The sequence below is a fragment of the Apostichopus japonicus genome, chromosome 3 (genome assembly GCF_037975245.1).
Source record: "Apostichopus japonicus isolate 1M-3 chromosome 3, ASM3797524v1, whole genome shotgun sequence".
In the NCBI taxonomy this organism is placed as follows: domain Eukaryota; kingdom Metazoa; phylum Echinodermata; class Holothuroidea; order Aspidochirotida; family Stichopodidae; genus Apostichopus; species Apostichopus japonicus.
The window spans coordinates 9,027,448-9,048,821 of NC_092563.1; the positions used below are offsets into that span (position 1 = coordinate 9,027,448).

At 38.5% G+C, this 21,374-nt stretch overlaps 1 protein-coding gene across 2 annotated transcripts; it reads left to right on the forward strand.

Moving 5' to 3' along the window:
* Window positions 1–3,156: 3,156 nt before the first annotated feature.
* LOC139962228 (cystine/glutamate transporter-like) lies at window positions 3,157–21,105 on the forward strand. 2 transcript variants are annotated; one of them, XM_071962255.1, is made up of 11 exons: window positions 3,157–4,090; window positions 4,995–5,708; window positions 6,875–7,000; window positions 8,406–8,508; window positions 9,061–9,105; window positions 10,758–10,881; window positions 13,731–13,834; window positions 14,322–14,418; window positions 15,919–16,068; window positions 17,134–17,308; window positions 18,473–21,105. In XM_071962255.1, exons 2-11 carry the CDS (start codon window positions 5,021–5,023, stop codon window positions 18,532–18,534), a joined length of 1,674 nt encoding a protein of 557 aa, XP_071818356.1. In that variant the 5' UTR covers window positions 3,157–4,090; window positions 4,995–5,020; the 3' UTR covers window positions 18,535–21,105. The 2 variants fall into 2 exon arrangements, with proteins under 2 accessions (XP_071818356.1, XP_071818348.1); XM_071962247.1 differs by having other exon boundaries at window positions 3,158–4,090; window positions 4,899–5,708.
* The last annotated feature ends 269 nt before the right edge of the window (window positions 21,106–21,374 follow it).

The window sequence follows — 21,374 nt, forward strand, 5'->3', positions numbered from 1 at the left end:
ATGGATTCTCAAATTTGTAGGCACGACTATCTGAGCGGAGCGCCACCAACCACCATCGGTTGGCGCGGAGCGTACAAGAAAATTTTTGGTTTTACAAAACCCCCAGATGGCCGGAAACGGCCCTTCCCGAGTGTTCATTCTGGTTCCCTGGCCTCTTGCTAACTTGAGACACCTCATTCAATATCACTTTTCAACCCAAAAAACAAACGAGTTAAAATAGTACGTAATTCAATACTACATAATGTATTAAAATTAGCAAGGTATACATGTACAGAGTAGTCTTACTTTTCAACTTCTGATACTTGTAGATACAAAGATAGGCCAGAAATGTCTTTGACACAACTATGGCCAGTAGTTGTCTTTGATACAACTGTAGCTAGTAAATGTTTAAGTTAGCCTAATAAGAGAAGGCGAGAGCTATCCGACGATTGCCATCTGATGCAAATTTCTCAACTGTTTTCTCAACTGAAATATTATCTGTGTAAACGGGTTCTTAACTACATGTTAAAAAACTGGCAAGATCGGATCCTAGTCTTTTGAATGAAATGGCACGCGATAGAAATGACATCCTAGATGACAGAAGAATAGGTCACCTAATTTAGCCATGTTCTTGCTACGTTCATTTCAATAGTGTTTCCTGTCTATCGACTCTTAAACTCGTCCAGCAAGCTTATCGATTTGAATTATGGGTGTTTTTAAAAAAAGGATAACTTGGGCAAAAAAATGTAGGTCCGGGCCTACAGTGCTACATATATACTGGCTACGCCCCTGATCATATGATATCATTATCAACAGATTTTGTTTCCTGTTTGAATTATTTTACATGTTCTTTTACATAATATATCGAAAGACAAACATAGTGCTCTTTTACAATTTTTCCAGTAGGATGATTCTTGTTTATTGTCAAATGTCTGGACTTTAATAAATTTGACGAACTTAAACTGATGGACAATATAAACTTTCATATTTTGTAATATAGCCAGATATGCAGTGGCCTAAAAACAAATATCGCTATCGCAGTGTATTAGCAGTGTAATAATTATTATAGGAAGTGCGTATCACGTACGATTGCTAGCTTAGCTTCATAACATGCTGTTCGTGCAACAACTTAGGACGGCTCATAGAACGAATGTTGTGGACGTTTTTGTGCATATACGGTTCGTGACATTCCATAGAGTGCGGTTAGGTAGGCAATATATATGTATTTTATTACGCAGTGGCCAACTGTAGGCTTGAAATTGGCTATAAGCTAAATTTAGCTAATTGCATCTGCCAAACTAAGTAAGTAGCTGAATCAGTAGGCCTGAATGTTACTACGATTACAATCGAGTTAACGGAGCTGACGAGTATTCAAGATCAAAAGAGCATGCACTGACAAAATACCATGCTAAAAAAACGACGGTGTGTAAAAAAAAAATCAACACTGAAAGGGGGGGGGGAGCGGTCGCTCCCCCTGCTCCCCCTGGCTACGTCCCTGGTTACTAGTTTGTCTATAGAGGATGTGAAGTTTATGAAATACCAGTACCTATGGAGCATTCACATTATTGATGCATCCAATTGTGGCGTATAAAATTAGACGTAAATTTTCAAGGAAAACAAAACATTATTTATCAGTGTGCAACAATGACGTCACACCTGTTTGCTCCAAGTTCACTTTTGGTTCGAAAGGTGGCAACTTCAACTGTCAATATCTCATAAACGGTACAGGAATGCTTAGATTATGTTCCTCTTTAACAGATCAACAACAACAAATTGACCTTGACTATTCTTTTAACGAAACCGATAAAGCATGTCATATCAGGATGTAGTGTTCACCTAAATATGATATATATCTATATTTAAAATTTAGAGTAGCTTCTTGAATTTCTTGAAACCAGTATAATTTGCTAGTTAAATATTTCAGCTCCCTGTATGACGTATAGTCGGCATTACTTTATAACTACAAATCGTGTATGGTTTATTGTACCTGAAATATGTTCATATATCACATTTCCAGCTATATTTCGCATTTTAATATTTTGTTCGTGGTGGTTTGAGCTATCAAAAGATTACCATTGTTAATTAAATTCAAATCATTAAATTATTTACCATTTATGTATCAATTTATGAAATGTTTGTCTTGTACATCATTCTGTCCCCACCCTCTTCACGACTCAAAAATTCTGAAGAAATGATACGTTGGCAGAGAGAGAGGAGGGAGGGTGGGGGTAAAGCACAATGCGAAATGCAGCCCCTTTTAGTAACTATATATATATATATAAATGAAAATCGTAATATATATATATATATATATATATATATATATATATATATATAGGCAATGTTCTGCGTAGCACTGAGAATTCTAGTGGAAAAAATTGCAAAGTTTGCAAGTGCTAATAAAGAAAAGAAACACGACGTTTCGGGTATAAACCCTTTAACAAAGTGAGCTAAAACACTACTGAAACTGTAAACAGCGAACGAAGAAAGATAAAATGGTCCAATGCACACACATGAAAGAAGCGAAAAGTAGCAGAGTAAAAGGACTTAAAACAAATCGAATTTGGAGTTTAAACCATAAGGGGATATATATATATATATATATATATATATATATATATCTATATATATATCTATATATATATATATATATATATATATATATAGGCCTATATATATGCAACATTCGCAGACCTGATTTCCTAGAAAAGTCACAGTTTTGTAGGTCAGGACCAAAAGATGAAGGTAAAATAAGATTGTTTAAAAGCTCAGCGGTTCACGTCACCAGATGATCTCTTCGCACTATATACGATCATCGTATTAAAGCAATTAATTCTACTTTACGATGGTTTGTAACCTTTATTCACAGAAACCTTTTCTGCTATAGCATTGTCATCTTAACAAGACAAGGCTAGTTAGTGTGAGATCGCGAAGAGGAGTGTTCACTATAGGACGGCAATACGATACTGGAAAGGTATGAATGTGCGTATGTGGGTGTGTATTGTTGTTTAAGAAGTTTTTTTTTCAAGTAATAAAACCTAGTTCCATCAGTTGAAGGTACGTTAATGCTCTGATTATCAGGATTTTTTTATTATTATTTATTTTATTATTATTATTACAATTTTTTTTAAATGGGTTTGCATGTGGTATATTATGCCGATAAAATAATATGTGGTGGGTCTTTGAGAGGAAGGGATTGATGGGTCTTGTGAAGGCGCGTCACATGCACCGTTAACGTGTAACCGCCAATTCAAAATCGTGTTTCTATCAAACCTACTATATATATAGCGTGCGCTGGCCACATACTAAGCTGAAACGTACTTGAGGTAATGATAGAAAGCTCAAACTTATTTTTCTTTGAAATTTCTTTTCTTCTATCTGGGTGAAAGTTCGAGAGCATGTTTTCACAAAGTAAAGGTTAGAAATACCCCTAACATCTCCAGGGAGAACCATACTGTGTGATGTCCTTACTGTATGGTCTTCCCCGCTGGGACAATTGGAAATTTAGACCGCTTTGGATATTACGTACCCCCTTCATACCTATACTGTAGGTCCATCTACTTCAAGAGAAACTTTTATACAATATCGGAAGCGTAATTTATGCAACGAAAAACAATTGTTTACTTCAAATTAACGTTTTATGTTTTGAAAAGACGAACATAAACGTACAATATCTAAACTTCAGGAGATACCATTTGAAGAATAGGTAGAAATCGTAAAACAAGTTCGACAAGATCGAAATTGGAAACACATGTCATCGTCTTCGCCGCCTACATATCTCGATGACAGCTCAATGACTTCCAACAGGTGGTTGAAATGACACAAATATGCCTATACTTGTTTGTGACCAGTTATGACTTGCATGTCATGTGGCTATAGCAGGCAGCCTATATATAAATATATATATATTTATATAACGAAAGGTTTGGTGTTCTGAGAAACAAAAAGACTTGAGTTTTCATTCGCAAAGGTTGAAACAAATGCTGCATACACTCAGCCCAGTTTATCAATGAGGATTGTGTCTCTTGCATTCGTGACGGAGGAAAATTGAACTTACATTATATGCGTATTTAACAAGGGAGTTCCATAACAACTCCCTGATTTAACCAAGGTAAGTTACAAATGGGAATCATTTTCTGGAATTAAATTAATCCATTGGATGTCTTTAGGTGGAGTCTTGGTAGAATCATGGAGTTAGAACTCCATGGTAGAATCTATAATGGAAATGGGGGGGGGGGGGGGGACCCCGACTTGCTATAATAACGATTGTTCGCCATTATTGATTGATAGAATAGGGCTATTCTTGTTATCCATGGAGGATAGAGCTGTACTTAGCGATACGGGACACTGTTGCTTGTGCCATATAGGGACGGGATGGTGTCTTAACCTAGTCAATGATCAGGTATCGAAAACTTAGTCTTCGGGTTAGGGGGCAATATGACATCTTATTACATTATTGAATCCAATTATCTGTGGTGAGCAAGTAGATATATTGTTTATGATTTGACAGTTCTGCTGGGTCTATTGAGGGGCAGGGGGGGGGCGGGATGTGTTCCGCACTTCTGCAGTTAGATAACACGGAGGCTTTGGTGACGGGGAGAAGTGGGAGTGGGTATACTGTAGTCCTGCAATTATAACTACTTAAGGAAATGTCTAAAAAAACAAATATCAGACACATACTAACAACAAAAAACAGTTACATATCTATATTACAACCTGATCATTAAAATATGATTTTTTTAATGAAAGGTTGCATCGATCCTTGATACCAGTCTCGTAAGCCATTTTCCCGCTCCATCGATCACCTCTTCAATGAGTCATTTAAAGAGACCCAGAGACAAACACGTTACATATTTATTTACCCTGAGGTGGTTACAAATGTTTTGATCTTAAAATATTTCTGTTAATACTACTCGTAGATACATACAAACCTATACCTATGATAACATGTGACGGATTACTGATCGGACGAAAGTACATGGTTCCTTCTCGCTTGGATACTTTTCTATATTTAGCGGAACCGCATCAAACATGACTTAACATGGCGTTAAGGAAAGGAGTCTCAAACGTGAAAATGATAGGGATGTGGAATCTATACCCAAAGGATAAAACTCGAGACGTGAGTACATCTACAGCTTCATTGGTTGAGCCTTGCTCGGTGCAGCCTTCCTTCTACTTTAACTTCAATGAAACTGACGATGAAACCACCTCTCCGAGTGACAGGGCTACCACCCATGCTGCACGTCAGCCAAATAACAATAACGAAATCATCTTACCTACCAGCAATTCAAAGCAGTTACCAGGTTTGCCGAGACTCGAACCACCAAAGGTGTTTGGGCTACCTCATTGTTTTGCAGTAGTTCTTGGGTCTGTGCTATCGGCGTCTATTCTGTTCACCGTGAACGGGGTCCACTCGAAATGTGGTGGCCTAGGTCCGGCCCTCCTTGTATGGTTTTGTTCTGGGGCGATGAATTTTGTTGGAGCCCAGTGTTACGCGGAGATTACAGCAGCTACGGGCGAGACTGGCGGTGAATTCATTTTGATATACAGGACTTTGAATCCCATGCCAGCATTCATGCAAATATGGATCACTTTACTTGCTGGAACAACTATGGCATCTGTTACCTTAGCTATGCTGTTTAGCGAGTACGCCATGCATATTGTACTTCGTGAATATGGCCTGGACTTACCTCGTCATTTGCTCAAACTGGTGGCTGCTTTACAATTAAGTAAGTATTTTTTTTTTAAACATCATCTTTAATCATTATCATCATCATCATCGTCGTCATCGTCATGATGAAATCTCCCTCTTCAAAATTACAATTAGGTTGTGATTTTTTTCTGGCCACAAGAAACGGCAGAAATCAGATGTTATATGTTTAGTTCTTAGCATCCTTAACAAAATGTCCGATCCCATGTTTGTATCGTTTTACACTGTGTTTTAAAAATGCTTGCATATGACATGTGACATGTTTTCATATCTTATGGTGGCAAGAAATTACTAAACCAGCTACTGTAGCTTATCTTATTTCTGCTTATCTCCCACTGAGAGGTAGGGTGTCGATGTAATCCCAAGAAGAGTATTGTAGATACTACGCTTGCCAAATTGTGTTGTTAAAAATTTCAACTATTGTCTTGACTTTCGTATATTTAGATTCTGCATTTTTTGGAATTTTGTTTTTATATTAAAAGTCAAATTAGGAGGAAGAATTTTTTTTTTTTTATGGAGTGACAGCATTTGGAACCTGCCCATGTGTGTGAATTTGATATATATTCATTCATATATCAACTACGATATTGGGTGATGACATCACTTGAATATTCCACTAAGCAAGAAACCATATGTTGCCCGTTGGGCTGTTTTTGAAATTCCATGCCCGTCCATTAGAGAGTTGAGCATTGAAGACTCGCCCCAAATCGCGTGCCGCGCTCTGGAAAAGTTAACTTTCCGTTGCTTGCAAGTGAAGTTTTCTTCTTGTCGCTACAAAATGCAGACAGTAATGAAACGTGATACCTTGTTATCTCTTATCTAGACTTGAGATTTCCATCACTGCTATGTACACTGTGTCGTGGATATTGACCGTAGCTGTATGTATTGACTGTACACTATAGTGTCTAATTACCGACGGTGGCAAGCTGTGTGTGTATTTTCTGGGATCGATGGTGGTGTCTAACACTTGTGTTATACCTCATTCGAAACTAGGTCAGATTACCGGCATGAGACGTTTCTTTGAGCGCGAGTCTTCACACCCTTTAAAGAAGAAAGATCCTGGACTGTGTTGACTATTCCCCAATTTATTTCCCTTCATTGATGATGGTGAGGTGTTGCTGTCATATCTTCGGGCTCTTTATACACGATGAATGTGTTTAATCTCCATGTTCTCTCTCTCTACAGGTGCTATTTATGCTCTTCACTGCATCAGTACTCGTTGGGTGGCTCGCTTACAAATCATTCTCACTATATTGAAATTCTGCTGTCTCGGTATCATTATATCAGCTGCCGTTCGCTTTATCATAGTAGGTCAGTATATAGGTTTATTCTTCATAGTGCAGTGTAACTTCAGTAAATTATCAGACCAGAGAACTGCTATTCTAACAGCAGCTCCTTGATCAGACTTTGTAAAAGGTATTCATGACATCATCCAATTACATATTAACACTTGTTACTGTGGACTTCACAGCTTGATCTAATTACTAATCCCCGAGCTATCGAGTCCGATTTTTTTTTGGGGGGGGGGGTGGGGTAGCTTCGACCCTGCCTTTGTCTGGTAAGGAACATATAATCAACAATCAAGTGACAAGTACATACATTAAGTTGCTTAGACCATAATTTCTTGAAGATTCCTTTTCCAAACGTCAGGTTTTACCCTTCCTGACCTGTGAGCTCCTCGTTGATTTTATATACACCTTTCAGATCATTCGAGCAATCACAGTTGTCTCTGTTGATTATAAATGACAATACCTGTCATGCTCTCCGAAAACAATAGGGTTCTCGAGGCAAAGCAGCTTAAAAGTTTTATACCCTTATAAGAAGTGAAACTAGGATGACAGTAAGAATGAATGTTTAAAAACGGAATAATTTCTTCAAACTTGGTGAGTTTTGGACGACCGATGTGCCGTCAGATTTATGACATACCCAAATTTTGGAATGAGATATGCAACTCCATGCACTTACTACTGGTTTTGGTACTTTTGGTATATCTAATGATCTGAACAATTTTTTATTCAGTGCGATTTTGATGATCTCCATATTCGAAATATGGATGCAGCTATTTGAGTACAATAACCTAATATGTTTTCTGCAGAGGTCATTTATTTTCGACTGAGGTCAAAATATGCAAGCCTTGTAACTACAAATACTCAAATGGTAAAGCATTGATGCACTCCATTATTTGATATGTGTACCCATATAGTTGAATGAAAGATCCCCATTCTTTTCTGCGGGGGTCAAAGGTCGTTTGAGGTAGACACAAGGTAAATATATGAAAACCTTGTAAACTCGGTAATTCCAAGAGTCAGTGAAGCTTGGATGAACTTTATACTTGCACCAAGTTATACTTGGTAAGTAGATGCACCAAATTGAGTTTACAAGTTCCGTAATATTCACAATTATACAGCCTGTAAGGAATTGTTGTGATCACAATTTGGCCTAGCTAATATCAATTAGAGAAAATGGTATTTAATAGGTATACGATTAAAGGATGTATACCTCGTTAAAGTAGAGTTTTCAGCATCTCGTTAAATTGTAGAATTAAATATCCATTTTCGGGAATAGGTAACTTTTTCATAGTAATGCAATAGGCTGCGTACAACTACTTAATACCCCTAGATCGGCAATTGGTAGCAAACGATTAAGACAGAATACTGATATCAAATTAAGTTTAGAGCTCTTTTACCAAACGCATGTCTTATATTTTACCCTATAGGCGATGCCGTGGACTTGTCGTCTGAATTTCAACGAGTTGAATCAGTTCAAATCGTGGATATCTTTCAAGCCTTCGCAGCGGCCAGTCCCGTTTTCCTTGGTTGGTATGTTTATGTTTGGTCTTACTTAAAATAGGATTTAGCCAACACTGTTTCAACTGTGTCTGAGTTGTTTGTAACAGAGAGAACACGTATCAGTACGTTGAATGTTTAAAAGACTTCCAACTTCAGTTGATAAATATACCATATAACTGAAACTTTGCTAAAAGACACAAAACTCTGTTCCAAGTTCTTCCTCGTTGCAAGTTTAGTTTACTAAAAGTGTTATGATCTGTAATACTATAGTACTGTATCCTTTCAAGGCTCACTGTGAAAGGAACCGAGGGACGCAGTTCCCTGACCCCTCCCCTCCCCCACCCCCACAGTCAATTCCTTCGCCAACGCTTTTCAAATTCTTTGAGTTACTAATTATGTCTTCATACGAGTAGAGAAAACCTGATAAATTGCCGTTCATTCAGTCATTCGAAGTATATGTGGAGTTCACTGCATGATCTGCGTCAATGGCTTCAATGTACATCAAGTAACTGGATTTCACTTTGCCTGAAGGAAACCCTTTAAATTTACACTATCATATATTAAATATTTCTCCCCTTGCAGGCAAAGACTGACATTTGTTGCTGGAGAAGTCAATAATGTGACAAGGTTTGAGCCCCGCGCATCCTTTATCGTATACTCTGTAGAATGTAGGTTATAGCATGCAGTCATGTGACCATGAAGACATGTCGTTTGGGAGGGAGTGGGGGGGGTGTACCACAGAGGGTGTACCTCTTGGGTGTACCACATACCGTGTACGTAGGCCTATTTGGGCTATACTAGGTCCTGTGACATGTGTGTTGGGAGAGGCGACCGTCTATATCAGGGTTTCCATAACTTTATCCCCCCATGAACCCCCTCTGGATGTCAGAGTTGTCCACCAACCCCCAACTTTTTGAGACACGATCTGAATCATTATTATACTGAAATATGCATAATAGTGCTTCATAAAAGATCAAGTTTATAGTGTAATATTGTAATGAAAAAACAAGAGATGAACAAATATTTATTTGAAAACTTCAAGATCAGATCAGCTCTTTATCTTCACGACGTACTGTCAGTCATGCGTACACCAACTTCACCAAAGTCATGCGGCCTGCGTCGTTTCATAATTTAGTTATTTATCACATGCACGGTACGGTAGGCCTACTACTATATAGCAACATATGCGTATGGAACGCGAAAAGAGTTTGTCGATAGGTACGACTTTTGTACAGTAGGACTAAATTATATGATATATCAGATTTTAGTTCAACAAAAAGTACTCTAGTTTTGACTTTCAGAAACGTCTCACGAACCCCCTGGGACGGACTCACGCACCCCCTGGAGTTCATGCACCACAGTTAGTCAACCCTGCTCTATATTACATTAGTTATGGCCTATATAACATGGATACGTACACAAAATATGCTTTAGGGTTCATATTATGACACGAATAGGCCTACTGTATGTGTACACAGACCTGTTGCATTGATTGGTGCCTACATGTAGGAATGTATCATGCACGTTCATGCTACATAAGACTGGCCGTTATATCATGTGTACATACATATTGCTTTACCTATACGTAAATAGCGTCCTCGTTTTTTGGTAACATTTGCATTATACGTATGTACAACATTCGTTGGGACTTACATCAGGGAGTTGTTTCCATAACAACTCCCTGCTTATATCAGCTAAACATTGACATACTGCAATACTATGACTGTGTCATATAATGTATATAGTGACCCCTGTGAGTGCTCTGTATTTATTTTGGCAGTATGTAATACCAATAATTGGAAATGTTGCACTCGTTTCTTTGAGTGAGGGATTATTGACTGAGAGGTCACGCTTAAAATGATTGGATAAACATAGAAACAAGTGCGCCACTGCCAGAGAGGAATGAGGAAGGAATTCTGCAGAGAGTTTATCGTCTGATAATCATCGGCCCTGTGTTCTTCATAGACAAACACGAAACTTAACTGTTTGTTCATTGACGTTACTTCTTGTTAATCAATATTCGTTCCCGAGTACAGAAAGGAACTGACTAGGTGATGAGATCCTTAGAAATAATAATAAACAATGTCGATTTCTATAGCGCCTCTCCAGGAAACGAGTAACAGCCCATGTTGTATGTGGACATTAACTGCCAATGCCCGGAATAATAATCTTCTATTAATGCTAATGAAAATACTGTTTTGGGAAGTCACATGATTACATATACCCTTTGATATCACTCATCATTAAGATCCATACATGTTATGTGATTTCTCTTTCAGAAATATTCCTATAAGCATGTCAGTTTCCACGATTATTTCACCGATCGTCGCCATCTTGCTCCATCTGTCTTTTGCTGCTGTACTGAGTGAACAGGAGCTACAATCTGATACTCCTGTGATAGTGGTTAGTATAGTAAAAAAACAATGTGATCAGCGAACAAACATCCAACTCAATATTAAAGGCATTGAAGTCTCGCCCCAATTAAACCGCGTTCCGTGCTCTGAAAAAGTTAACTTTCCGTTGCTTGCAAGTGAAGTTTTCTGCTTGTCGCTACAAAATGCAGACAGTAATGAAACGTGATACCTTGTTATCTTTAGCTGGACCTTATAATGTCCCGAATCGCTGTATCGTTTGTACACTGTGCTGTGGGTATTGACCACAGCTGTATGTACTGACTGTACACTGGTGTCTACTTACCGAAGGTAGCAAGCTGTGTGCGTATTTTCTGGGATCGATGGTGGTGTCTATACACTTCTGTTACAACTCATTCGAAACTAGGTCAGATTACCGGCATTGGACGTTTCTTCACACCCTTTAAATCATATGTCAGTGTAGAATGACGTCTATAGCTCTGAGTGCTGCCCTAGTGTGGGGTCAGGATGGGTAGTGAATTATTTAAATAAATGTTAAACGTCCTGGTGAGTAGAAGATGTGCAATTATAACAATATTTGCGTATGCCATCAAGTGCTTTATGATATTAAAATACGATTGTAATTCTGTTTCCCATATATAGGCCTACACTGCACTTAGATTTGATAATATATTGTAATTTGTAATAATTGGAGTCGCTAAGTAATGGAATGGTCACGGCGATATTTTTTACTTGGGCTCTATCAATCCTTCAGGGTAATGTTACTTGTACTGATAAATAAACTTTGCAGTACGAACAGGGAGGTGTCTAACACTAACCGGTTATAAAGTTAGATGACTGTTAACTCCGCGAGCTGGTTGCATTACAAGTTTAGAACATTGCCCAGATAGCTAACCACATGAAGAGCTACACCCTCCTTTCCAGCTAACTAATTACGGTATACTTGCCATAAGTTAGTTATCTTTGCAGTTAATTAAGTTATAGCGCTCTGGCGTGTACGTGTGTGTGTGTGTCCGTATAGGGTGATATAAATACGGATTTTGGAAAATGTTGAAATTGAAAAACGTTGCAGTAGACAATTCCAGTAATTAGTTCTGATCAACAGTTGAAAACATTATCTGTTCTTTTACAATTAGTCACCTGGTCACTCTTACTTGACAGAGAGGAAGTATACATTCTGACTAAGTTGGATGAGAACCAATTTGATGTTTGACAAAACGATGGAATTTAGTTTAGCCCGGTTACGACACCATGTTAAGGAAGTTGGGTTCTCACAAGGTCGACCCTCAAATACTTGCAAGCAAAAGTCAAAGCTCAAAAGGAAATAAAGGGAAGGACAAAAATAAATAAAGATTCCAAATTAGAGTATAGGTCTTGTTATTATACATATTCTTGTGAAAGCAAGGAGTCACTGAGCTTTATTATCAACATGTAGGTCTGTACAAACACTATGGCGGACGGGGCGCGGGGGGGGGGGGGGGGTGTTGGGCGAGGTTAGACATGTCGGATCTATGGTGGAGTCCTTAGGCTCTGCAATAGACAATAGTGGTGGCAGCATAGCGCCCAGTTACGTGACATATATTAGTACCACTGCGCCCTCTAAGAGTGAGACCAATATGTGTGTATCTCAAATATAGAGTTAATAGCACCATTGTACACCTGGTATAGGTGTAAGGGCGACATATAACAGACTGATACGGATATTGTAGCACCACTGAGCACCAGCAAGAGTGACGGTGTATGTTTTAGAGATTGGGTGTTTAGTAGCACCACTGAGTGGCATTATTAGTGACGGCGGTTTGTATCTAAGGCAATGGGACTTTACAGCAGTCACCATTGAATGGTAGTGGTGAGTGGTGTTAAAGTGTCCTGGGTGTAGGTTCAAGAAGCACCATCGTCGCCGGTGTGAGCGAAAGCTGGTATTACTTTTGATATAGTCAATTAGAGAAGACCTCATTTGCTGCATGGTATAACTACATCTACTTGGACTGAACAGCAACACTTTAAACGTTACTACATGGTAAAGTATGACATTAATCAGACGTGTTTCGGTGCTAACTTCCATTAGACCCTAGACACCACAGACAACTTATACAGCTGTCACACCATAGACACCATGGACACCGGTCCCTACACCACCATACACATTGGCACAGTGCATGACAACATAGACACATACCACTGGCAGCTAAGATACTTACACATCATCTTTGGCACCGTAGACACCATAGTTACTCTTTAAGCCATAAGCACCATTAACACAATAGACTCCATAGTCAATCTACACTTCATACACACCATTGACATCGCATACACCATGGGTACTCTCTAAGGCATGAGCACCATTGACACCATAGACTCCATAGTCCTTCTTCACTTCATACTGCACCATTGACATCGTATACACCATAGGTACATACTTCTCCGCACCATAGGCACATGTCACATCCTACCTAATACATACACCTGCAGACCCACACCATTGACACCGTTAACACCATTCTGCACGCTATAGACATCGTAGACACCATTAGTGTGACATCAGGGAATTCCACAGGTGAAACATTCGGCTGGAGGTAAGATTGAAACTATCAAGCAAAATTAGAGAGAATACCAAGTTGAGAAAGTACTTGATTCGAATAAACAATATAAATCCTCTTTCTGCCCTGATAAGATTGATATCAAGTGACTGTGCATCTCAATGAATGTAAATTGATAAGCGAGTGAAGATATCTCCCTAAGTAACGCCGCCTACATCTATACTGCCATGATTTCGTTTTGTCCTACCATTTGTTCTGAGATATGTGATAGGCTTACCTGTCTTTCTATTTTTAATAACATAGAGTGTTAATGTTCCATAATGTTTTCATTAATCACCAGCTTTTCGCTCATCGGGCCATGGGACGGTTAACACCCGTAGCTTTACTGTTAGTGTCCGTCCAAGCCCTTTGCTCGATGAATACAGGGATCCTCGCCGGTACAAGGTATACCAATCATGAGAGAGTTATTCCTTTCTTTGGCTTGCAGTATAACATGTGAGGTACACGGGGTGTGTGTTTGTGAATGTGTGTACTGTGGGGCCGGGGGTTGGGGGGGGGGCGGGAATACCTGTATTCTGCGCAAGGACTGGCCTGGTAGTACATGACTGAGTAAGATCCCTAGGGATAAGATTGCTTCACATTATTGACTGTCTATAGTTAAACATACAAAATGTTCTGCCGAATTTGCCAACAGAACAGTAATGACAAAAGGTAGTGGATTGGGTGGGGGAGGGTGGGGGGATGGGGGTATGGTGGGGATTGCTGTTCATTTTGACATTCTGCACAGGAATTCGCCGTCTGCCTCTTCATAATGAGTAAGCGGTTTTCTTCATTTTCTCTTCTCGCCGTTGATCTGTAAGCTATCAGAAGCAGAGATGAATTTATTGGTTTTTCATTAATATTTCATTGACATTCTCGATTTGCTTTATAGGACATTGTATGCTGCAGCCCGCGAATCAATGTCTCCCGAGTTTTGGGCAATGTTACACATTCATAAACTGACGTTCGTTCCTGCTGCATTGACCCTTGTAAGTAGCACATTCATAAATAATGTAGCTGTTCTCCAAATACTCGATATGAACGATTTGAAAATGATATAAGTTATCAATATTTAGAGGAGAAAAGGTGGTAGTTGGCCGCTCTTTTAAATTCATTCTCTTCCTTTTAAATTCATTCCTCTCTTACCTGTCTCCTATAGATATGCACTCTAATCTACCTAGCCTTTAACAACTTGTAAAGCCTTGCACTGAACTCCCAATAACCCTGCAAGGCAAAAATTGGATGAACTTCATAATTGGTATGTGGTTTAATCTTAAAGCAGCATTTGCGTCCTTTTCTATGCTTATATATTTAAATCTTACTTCAAATGGTGGCATAAAAGTCAAAACATTTGCAACTTTCAACTTTGTTTTTCTCCAAGATATTTTCCGTTGGGATCCCAATAAACCTCACCCATAATATGAATATTTAAACACTACGAACGTCATTGACCAATACGTAATACAACACCAAGCTTGATTTGTGTACAGTCTATATGGCAGTTGTACCAGGGAGTTCCATAAAAACTCCTTGGTTGTACCAACGCAAAGTCTTGATTCTATTTTTGGCAACGGCTCATAACTAAACATGGATCTCTGATTGGTTGAATTCAAACTAGTGGTTTTGGGGGAGCTGCGATTAATTTTAAATGTGGAATTTTGTCGTGGATACTTTTCTCATTATCTGCAAATATCCTTAATTACTCGCCAATTAACGATGTTGGCAGGGAAAAACTTGGCTGATATCTTAGTTTGCTGTTTTGTGATTGATATATGTAAAAAACTTGATGGACATGTCAAAAGAGTAGAAAACCGCGACCAAACGCAAAATGCTGCTTTAAGATTCAGGTTTCTGTTGAGGCCCAAATCTCATTTGAGGTCACCAAAGGACAATTCTCGAAAATGTTGTTAACACATTAACTCCAAAAGTTTGGATGAAATTTATTATTGGTTTGTGTGTCCACCTTATTGAGTAAGAAGACACCTATCAGTGTTTCACGTAGAGGTCAAAGGTCGTTGAGGTTACCAAAAGTTCAGATGTAATAGTCCCCTGAGTGGCTTCGGTGTGAGAGAAGGTTAAGTATACTACGGAATAAATAGTATAGTACGAAATAAAAACGTAATGGAATCAGAATCAAACTGAGGTAAGGGTTGAGCTTGGCATAGAATCATGTATGTAGGTATGTATTTAAGATCCTCCTGCAAGCAGGAACTCGCGAAGAAGCCATCATTGGCTTATCAAAGCCGACCGAACCAAGTCAAAGTTGACCGAACTAAGTCTCTTAGATTCATATTTAACGTCAATGATTATGAATTGTCAATTGTCAACAACTCTGTGACTGGACGACACACATTAATCTTACAGTGACTCGAACTCGGGACCTTATGATCGAAAGGCACCGGCGTTAGCCACTGAGCTAACACTCCTGATTATAATTATATCATAGTACAAAGGATACTAACACCCAACATCGATCAATCTGTCTTCAGATGACGATATCTATGCCAATGCTCCTCATTGAAAATTTGCACCAGCTGATAACGGTTCTGGGTGCATTCCGTTGGTTTCCGCCTATGCTCGTTGCCGTAGCTGTGATAGTCCATCGTTGGAGATTCCCGAGAGTTTATCGTCCTTTCAAGGTTCGTGCTTTCAAACCGCATCCGTTATTCTCTTAAGAAGAAACAATTTTGGTATTCGAGAATGATTGCAATCGCATAGTTAATGTCTGGTTGTTTCCATGGAAAACTACTTGAAACAGTGTTTACGTGATTTGAAACAACTTGAAACAGTGTTTATGTGATTTGAAACTACTTGAAACAGTGTTTGTGTGATTTGGAACAACTTGAAACAGTGTTTGTGTGATTTGAATCTACTTGAAACAGTGTTTACGTGATTTGAAACTACGTGAAACAGTGTTTGTGTGATTTGAAACTACTTGAAACAGTGTTTACGTGATTTCAAACTACTTGAAACAGTGTTTACGTGATTTGAAACTACTTGAAACAGTGTTTATGTGAATTGAAACTACTTGAAACAGTGTTTACGTGATTTGAAACTACTTGAAACAGTGTTTGTGTGATTTCAAACTACTTGAAACAGTGTTTACGTGATTTGAAACTATACTTGAAACAGTGTTTATGTGATTTGAAACTACTTGAAATAGTGTTTATGTGATTTGAAACTAATTGAAACTGTTTATGTAATTTGAAACGAGTTGTAATTCCGAAAATGTTTTGGGAAATGTTCGAGTTTTCTGTCTGTGTGGATTTATTTCGTAACTGAGTGTGGAATAAGGGTAACATATGCTTCAGCATTTGATAATCGGTAATGAAACTTGACAGCAAACATTAAATATGTTATATACGTTTTGGTATTCCCGTTAAAATTACGATGTGAACTGAGTTCCCACTACTTTTGTGTAAGTTGGAAAAGCTGTAGAATAAGTATAAATAATATTCTTAGGGAAAACTTAGATATAGGCATTAATAAATCGTTTTTTTTTTCTAAATCGCCTTCTCAATAAAAACTTTTATAAGATAAAACGCAGGCAATCATATTGTCATTGATGTCATTTTTATTCTTGATTATTTCGTCGAGTGCAAACGTGAACAAGGTGAACAATCATGTGAGCTAACCTAAACCCACCTTTAGTCTATAGTCACTAGACTCTAGTGTAAAGTTTCTTACGTTTCTCCCTCGTGCAGGTACCAGCTGCTTTCCCATTCATTTTCATCACATTTTGTCTTGTCCAGACGATTGTCACTTTTATCCAGCATCCATTGGCAGTCGGAGTTTGTCTCCTTGGCATCTTGCCAGCATTCCCTCTTTTTCTTGTTTTAGTTAAATTGAGAAGACCGATGACGCTCTTCAAGGCTGTAGGTAAGAACGACTACGACTAACATGGCGAATGCATGGTTCTTAAAGGGTGTAAAGACTCGCGCAAAAGAAACGTCTAATGCCGGTAATCTGACCTAGTTCGCATGAGGTGTAGCAGAAGTGTTAGACACCACCATCGATCCCAGAAAATACACACACAGCTTGCTACCGTCGGTTATTAGACACTAGTGTACAGTCAGTACATACAGCTGCGGTCAATACCCACAGCACAGTGTATAAACGATACAGTGATGGACATCTCAGGTCCAGCTATAGATAACAAGGTATCACGTTTCATTACTGTCTGCATTTTGTAGCGACACGAACAAAACGTCACTTGCAAGCAACAGAAAGTTAACTTTTTCAGATGGCCGCACGCGGTTTGGGCGAGTCTTCAATGCCTTTAAAGAATCAATCATGATCGTAGAAATCAGCAAAATAAATAATAGCCCATGATGCAGAAAACAAGATTTATCCATACAACTTAGATCGACTTTAACAGTATCACACTGATATTAAGGTTGAATTTAGGCATAAAGTTTGAATTTTCATGTTGTGGAAATAAACATTGCTATAAGTTTTCCTTTTTAACTTCTCTCTCACTTATTTGAGAAATTACCCCATCGTTATCGGAGGCTCATCAATTACAGTGTCTGGACTATTTAGTCTATGATGCTAACAGTTGCGTAACTCCTCAGATGCAATTTAATGCATATTTAATGCATTTAAGCACAATATGCCAGTGGTGGATATCTGTGAAGGATTTTCTGTTGTTGATCTTGAATCAAGATGTTGAGGTTGAATTATTAAACCTATAATGTAACAATTGATTAACATTAAATTAACAAGCCAACACTGAGCATCAACGTCGTTATCAATTTAACTTTTAAAGACACATTCCAGAGAGTTTTGCATAATTATATTCAAAGCCGAAATGTCTTGGAAACTAGAATAGTCATAGAAACGTAACAAAGTACTCCAAATTTTCTCCGTTTTTTCATTGGATTACTACCAATGGAGATAAAAAATACTGCCTAAAATCACGTTTTCAACTTTAGTAGCTATGTGTACCGACTAACCCAGTAAACTTACTTAGTGAGGGTGTTTGAAAGTGAAACTATTATCAGAAAATGTAAGTAATATTTGAATGCTTCTTTTTTTTTGCAGAAAGGGCTACAGAATTCATGCAAAAACTGCTCCTTGTAGCACACGATCTCGGGCATGGGTGAACGACAATGGACTTGAAGTAGGAACCATTAATGATATAACGAACTATAACCCGGTGAACTATGGTCCGAGACAGACAATGATCACGTGAGATCGCCAGAACAGGAAGACATCAATGTTCGAGGAAGCTCGGTTTATTTATAGAAGGAATCTCCAACAGCTAACAATACATACCTTGCAATGGGCGTGTGCACCAGTTTGCAATGGAAAAACATCATGTCCCCCGCACCACTGTTTGACCACAGTTTAGTGTTGCTACATTATACTCTAACGTACCTGCTACGGCGGACATGGTGATCAGGGGGACACAATTTACAACAAAATATATGACCGCCAAATAATGTCCCTCCTTCATTAAACCATAGCATATACTGTCCGGGAGACAGTCTGTACCATCTGGCCTTGTACAATAGGTCTGGGGAGACCAAATGTACTGGTAAATCCAGTATAAACTGTCCTGTGGGACTAGGACAGTATTGACTGAATATGGGATATTTGCGACAGTTTGTACTGCTACACCGGCAGTGTATGATGTTATGCCTAGCCTATCTTTTACGCTGGTCATATCCCAGAGGGGGGAAGGGATGAAAAGCTTCATATTTCTATGATTGATTGCAAACTATGTCCAAAAACCTGCAAATATTAGATCACCCTCTTCTTACCTTCCTGTTCATGCAAAGGTTGTGGGGAAAAAAAAACGTGCCCGCGGGCACTTATGCTAAATTCTATTACAATTGTCTGAATAAAACACCTGGAAAACGATTGCCCATGGCACCGATATGAATCGAACGCTTCATTATTACTCTTTGATAGTTTTAGCAATTAATGTTTAAGAAATCCGTACCATTTTGAAAGATGAATCAAAACATCATACCTGTTATACATAAATTTAAAAAATAACAATAATTGTAAAATGGCTGTCTAATTTGAATATTCGAAATTCCAATTTCTCACCTTCCCATTCATTATATATATATGCCGAAATAAAGAAAAGTCCCATAAATTCCACTACAAATTTTGTGAATAAAACCTTCAACAGTCAACATATTTAAACATTGAAGAAGGGTTAAGAAGGAAACCTATATTAAGATTTCTAAGAGATGCAGCTCATGGTGGCGTCATTGAATCTGCAATGCACTTATGTGTTTCTGTTTGAGATACAGTAGCCAGGTTTTTTGGACCGTACTTTTGTCAACGCTACTGACAATGTTTACACCCTCACTGTGTGATACGGTACCTTCCAACGCCACTAAAAAAGTGCCCTTAAATAATCTTTAAAGGTATGCTGCATTGGCCCCAAATATGCTAGATATTCAAAATATGGTCACCTTTGGTCAAAATTCTTAAACTGTTTTCATTACAACCATCGAGGAATTTTCCTCACAGGTACATTCAGTCATTTGTTGTGTTCTTTAAAACTGTCTGAGAACAATTTGGAGAGTAAAGACCTCCAGGAAAGTACTCTTTGAAAACTTATAGCAATTTTAGAGAACTATAATTTGGGGCCTATATATACTGACTACCTTTTAACTGTACGAGATAATAAGAATGTGAGTTGCCTTCCACTGAAGGACCGAAGTCTTTGTTATCGCGAGGTTTATATCCGGATAGGATTTGATGGGTAAGAGTGCGCCATCTCTAAATTAAAGAAGGCCAGTACGCTACGTGTTCTGATAACATTGTCTTTCCCTCAAGTGAACTGTTATTTGTGTGAACTATGACACGGGCGCAGATCCTGGTGGGGGCAGCGGGACGCGTCCCCACCAACTTGTTCAGTGGTGGGGACATGATATACCGTGTCCCCACCAATTTGTCTTGACTAAACGATGCATTTCAAATTCCCCTGTATTGAACTTTGGCGCAGTTTGATCCAGCATTGTGCAAATGACATGCAACAGTTCTCATTTTATTATATTTATCCACAGTTGTTAAGTATAGGACGGAAATCGCATTTGCGGCAGTCTATAATTGTTTTTCTGGGAGAGGACCCCAGACCCATTATATACAAAAGTCTCCTTGGATTATCGTCCCCTGATTTTATTTCTGCACACGACCATGTATTTCCCCAAACTAAATTTCTAAGCCATGAGATCTAAAACTTAAGGAGGTTTGGGAGCATCATTGGGTCTGGGAAGTGTTATTACGGCGATCTGGGAGGTATATTTGCCCCCAAAAAATTCGTGTACGGTACGCGCGAACCCATGGTCGCGCTCCGCTTTTATGGTATCAGAGAACAGACACGCGTCCCATCATTATCCAAGACTGATCTGCGCCCATGAACTATGATAGTTAATCATTGTAACAAGAAAGAACTTCCATAAGTTTGTTACTTCAGAAAGTTCTCACTTGTTCTTATTTCTTTAGTTTATTAGTTTTCCTCTGCCAGTGATGAAAATAAATTTGCGGAAAAGCATCGTCGATATCATAATATTGGTAGAAATGTTAACAGTGCACCTTGTCCAAGTTGAACAGCAGTCATTCATGCTGACACCTACTAAGTACTATATATAGAGGTGACAAGTATCATGATAAAACAAAATAAATAAAGACCCACGCAGGAGGCAATGTTATCAGCATTTGCGTAATGTTTTTTTTTTCTCAAGAAAAACGTATGTACCCAACAATTTCAGAGCTGCCGTTTCTCAAGTTCACTGTGGTGCGAATTAAGTGTATAAAATTCTACAGTGTGTTATAAGAGCAAAGTATACCACATCGTTCTATGATATCAGCGAAAAACCTGACTACAGATTAAGACACGGGGTACATATCCATACACACCAGGCATGAGATGTAGGCACAAGTGTATACCTTTACCTATAACCTAATAAGACACTTAGTGAGA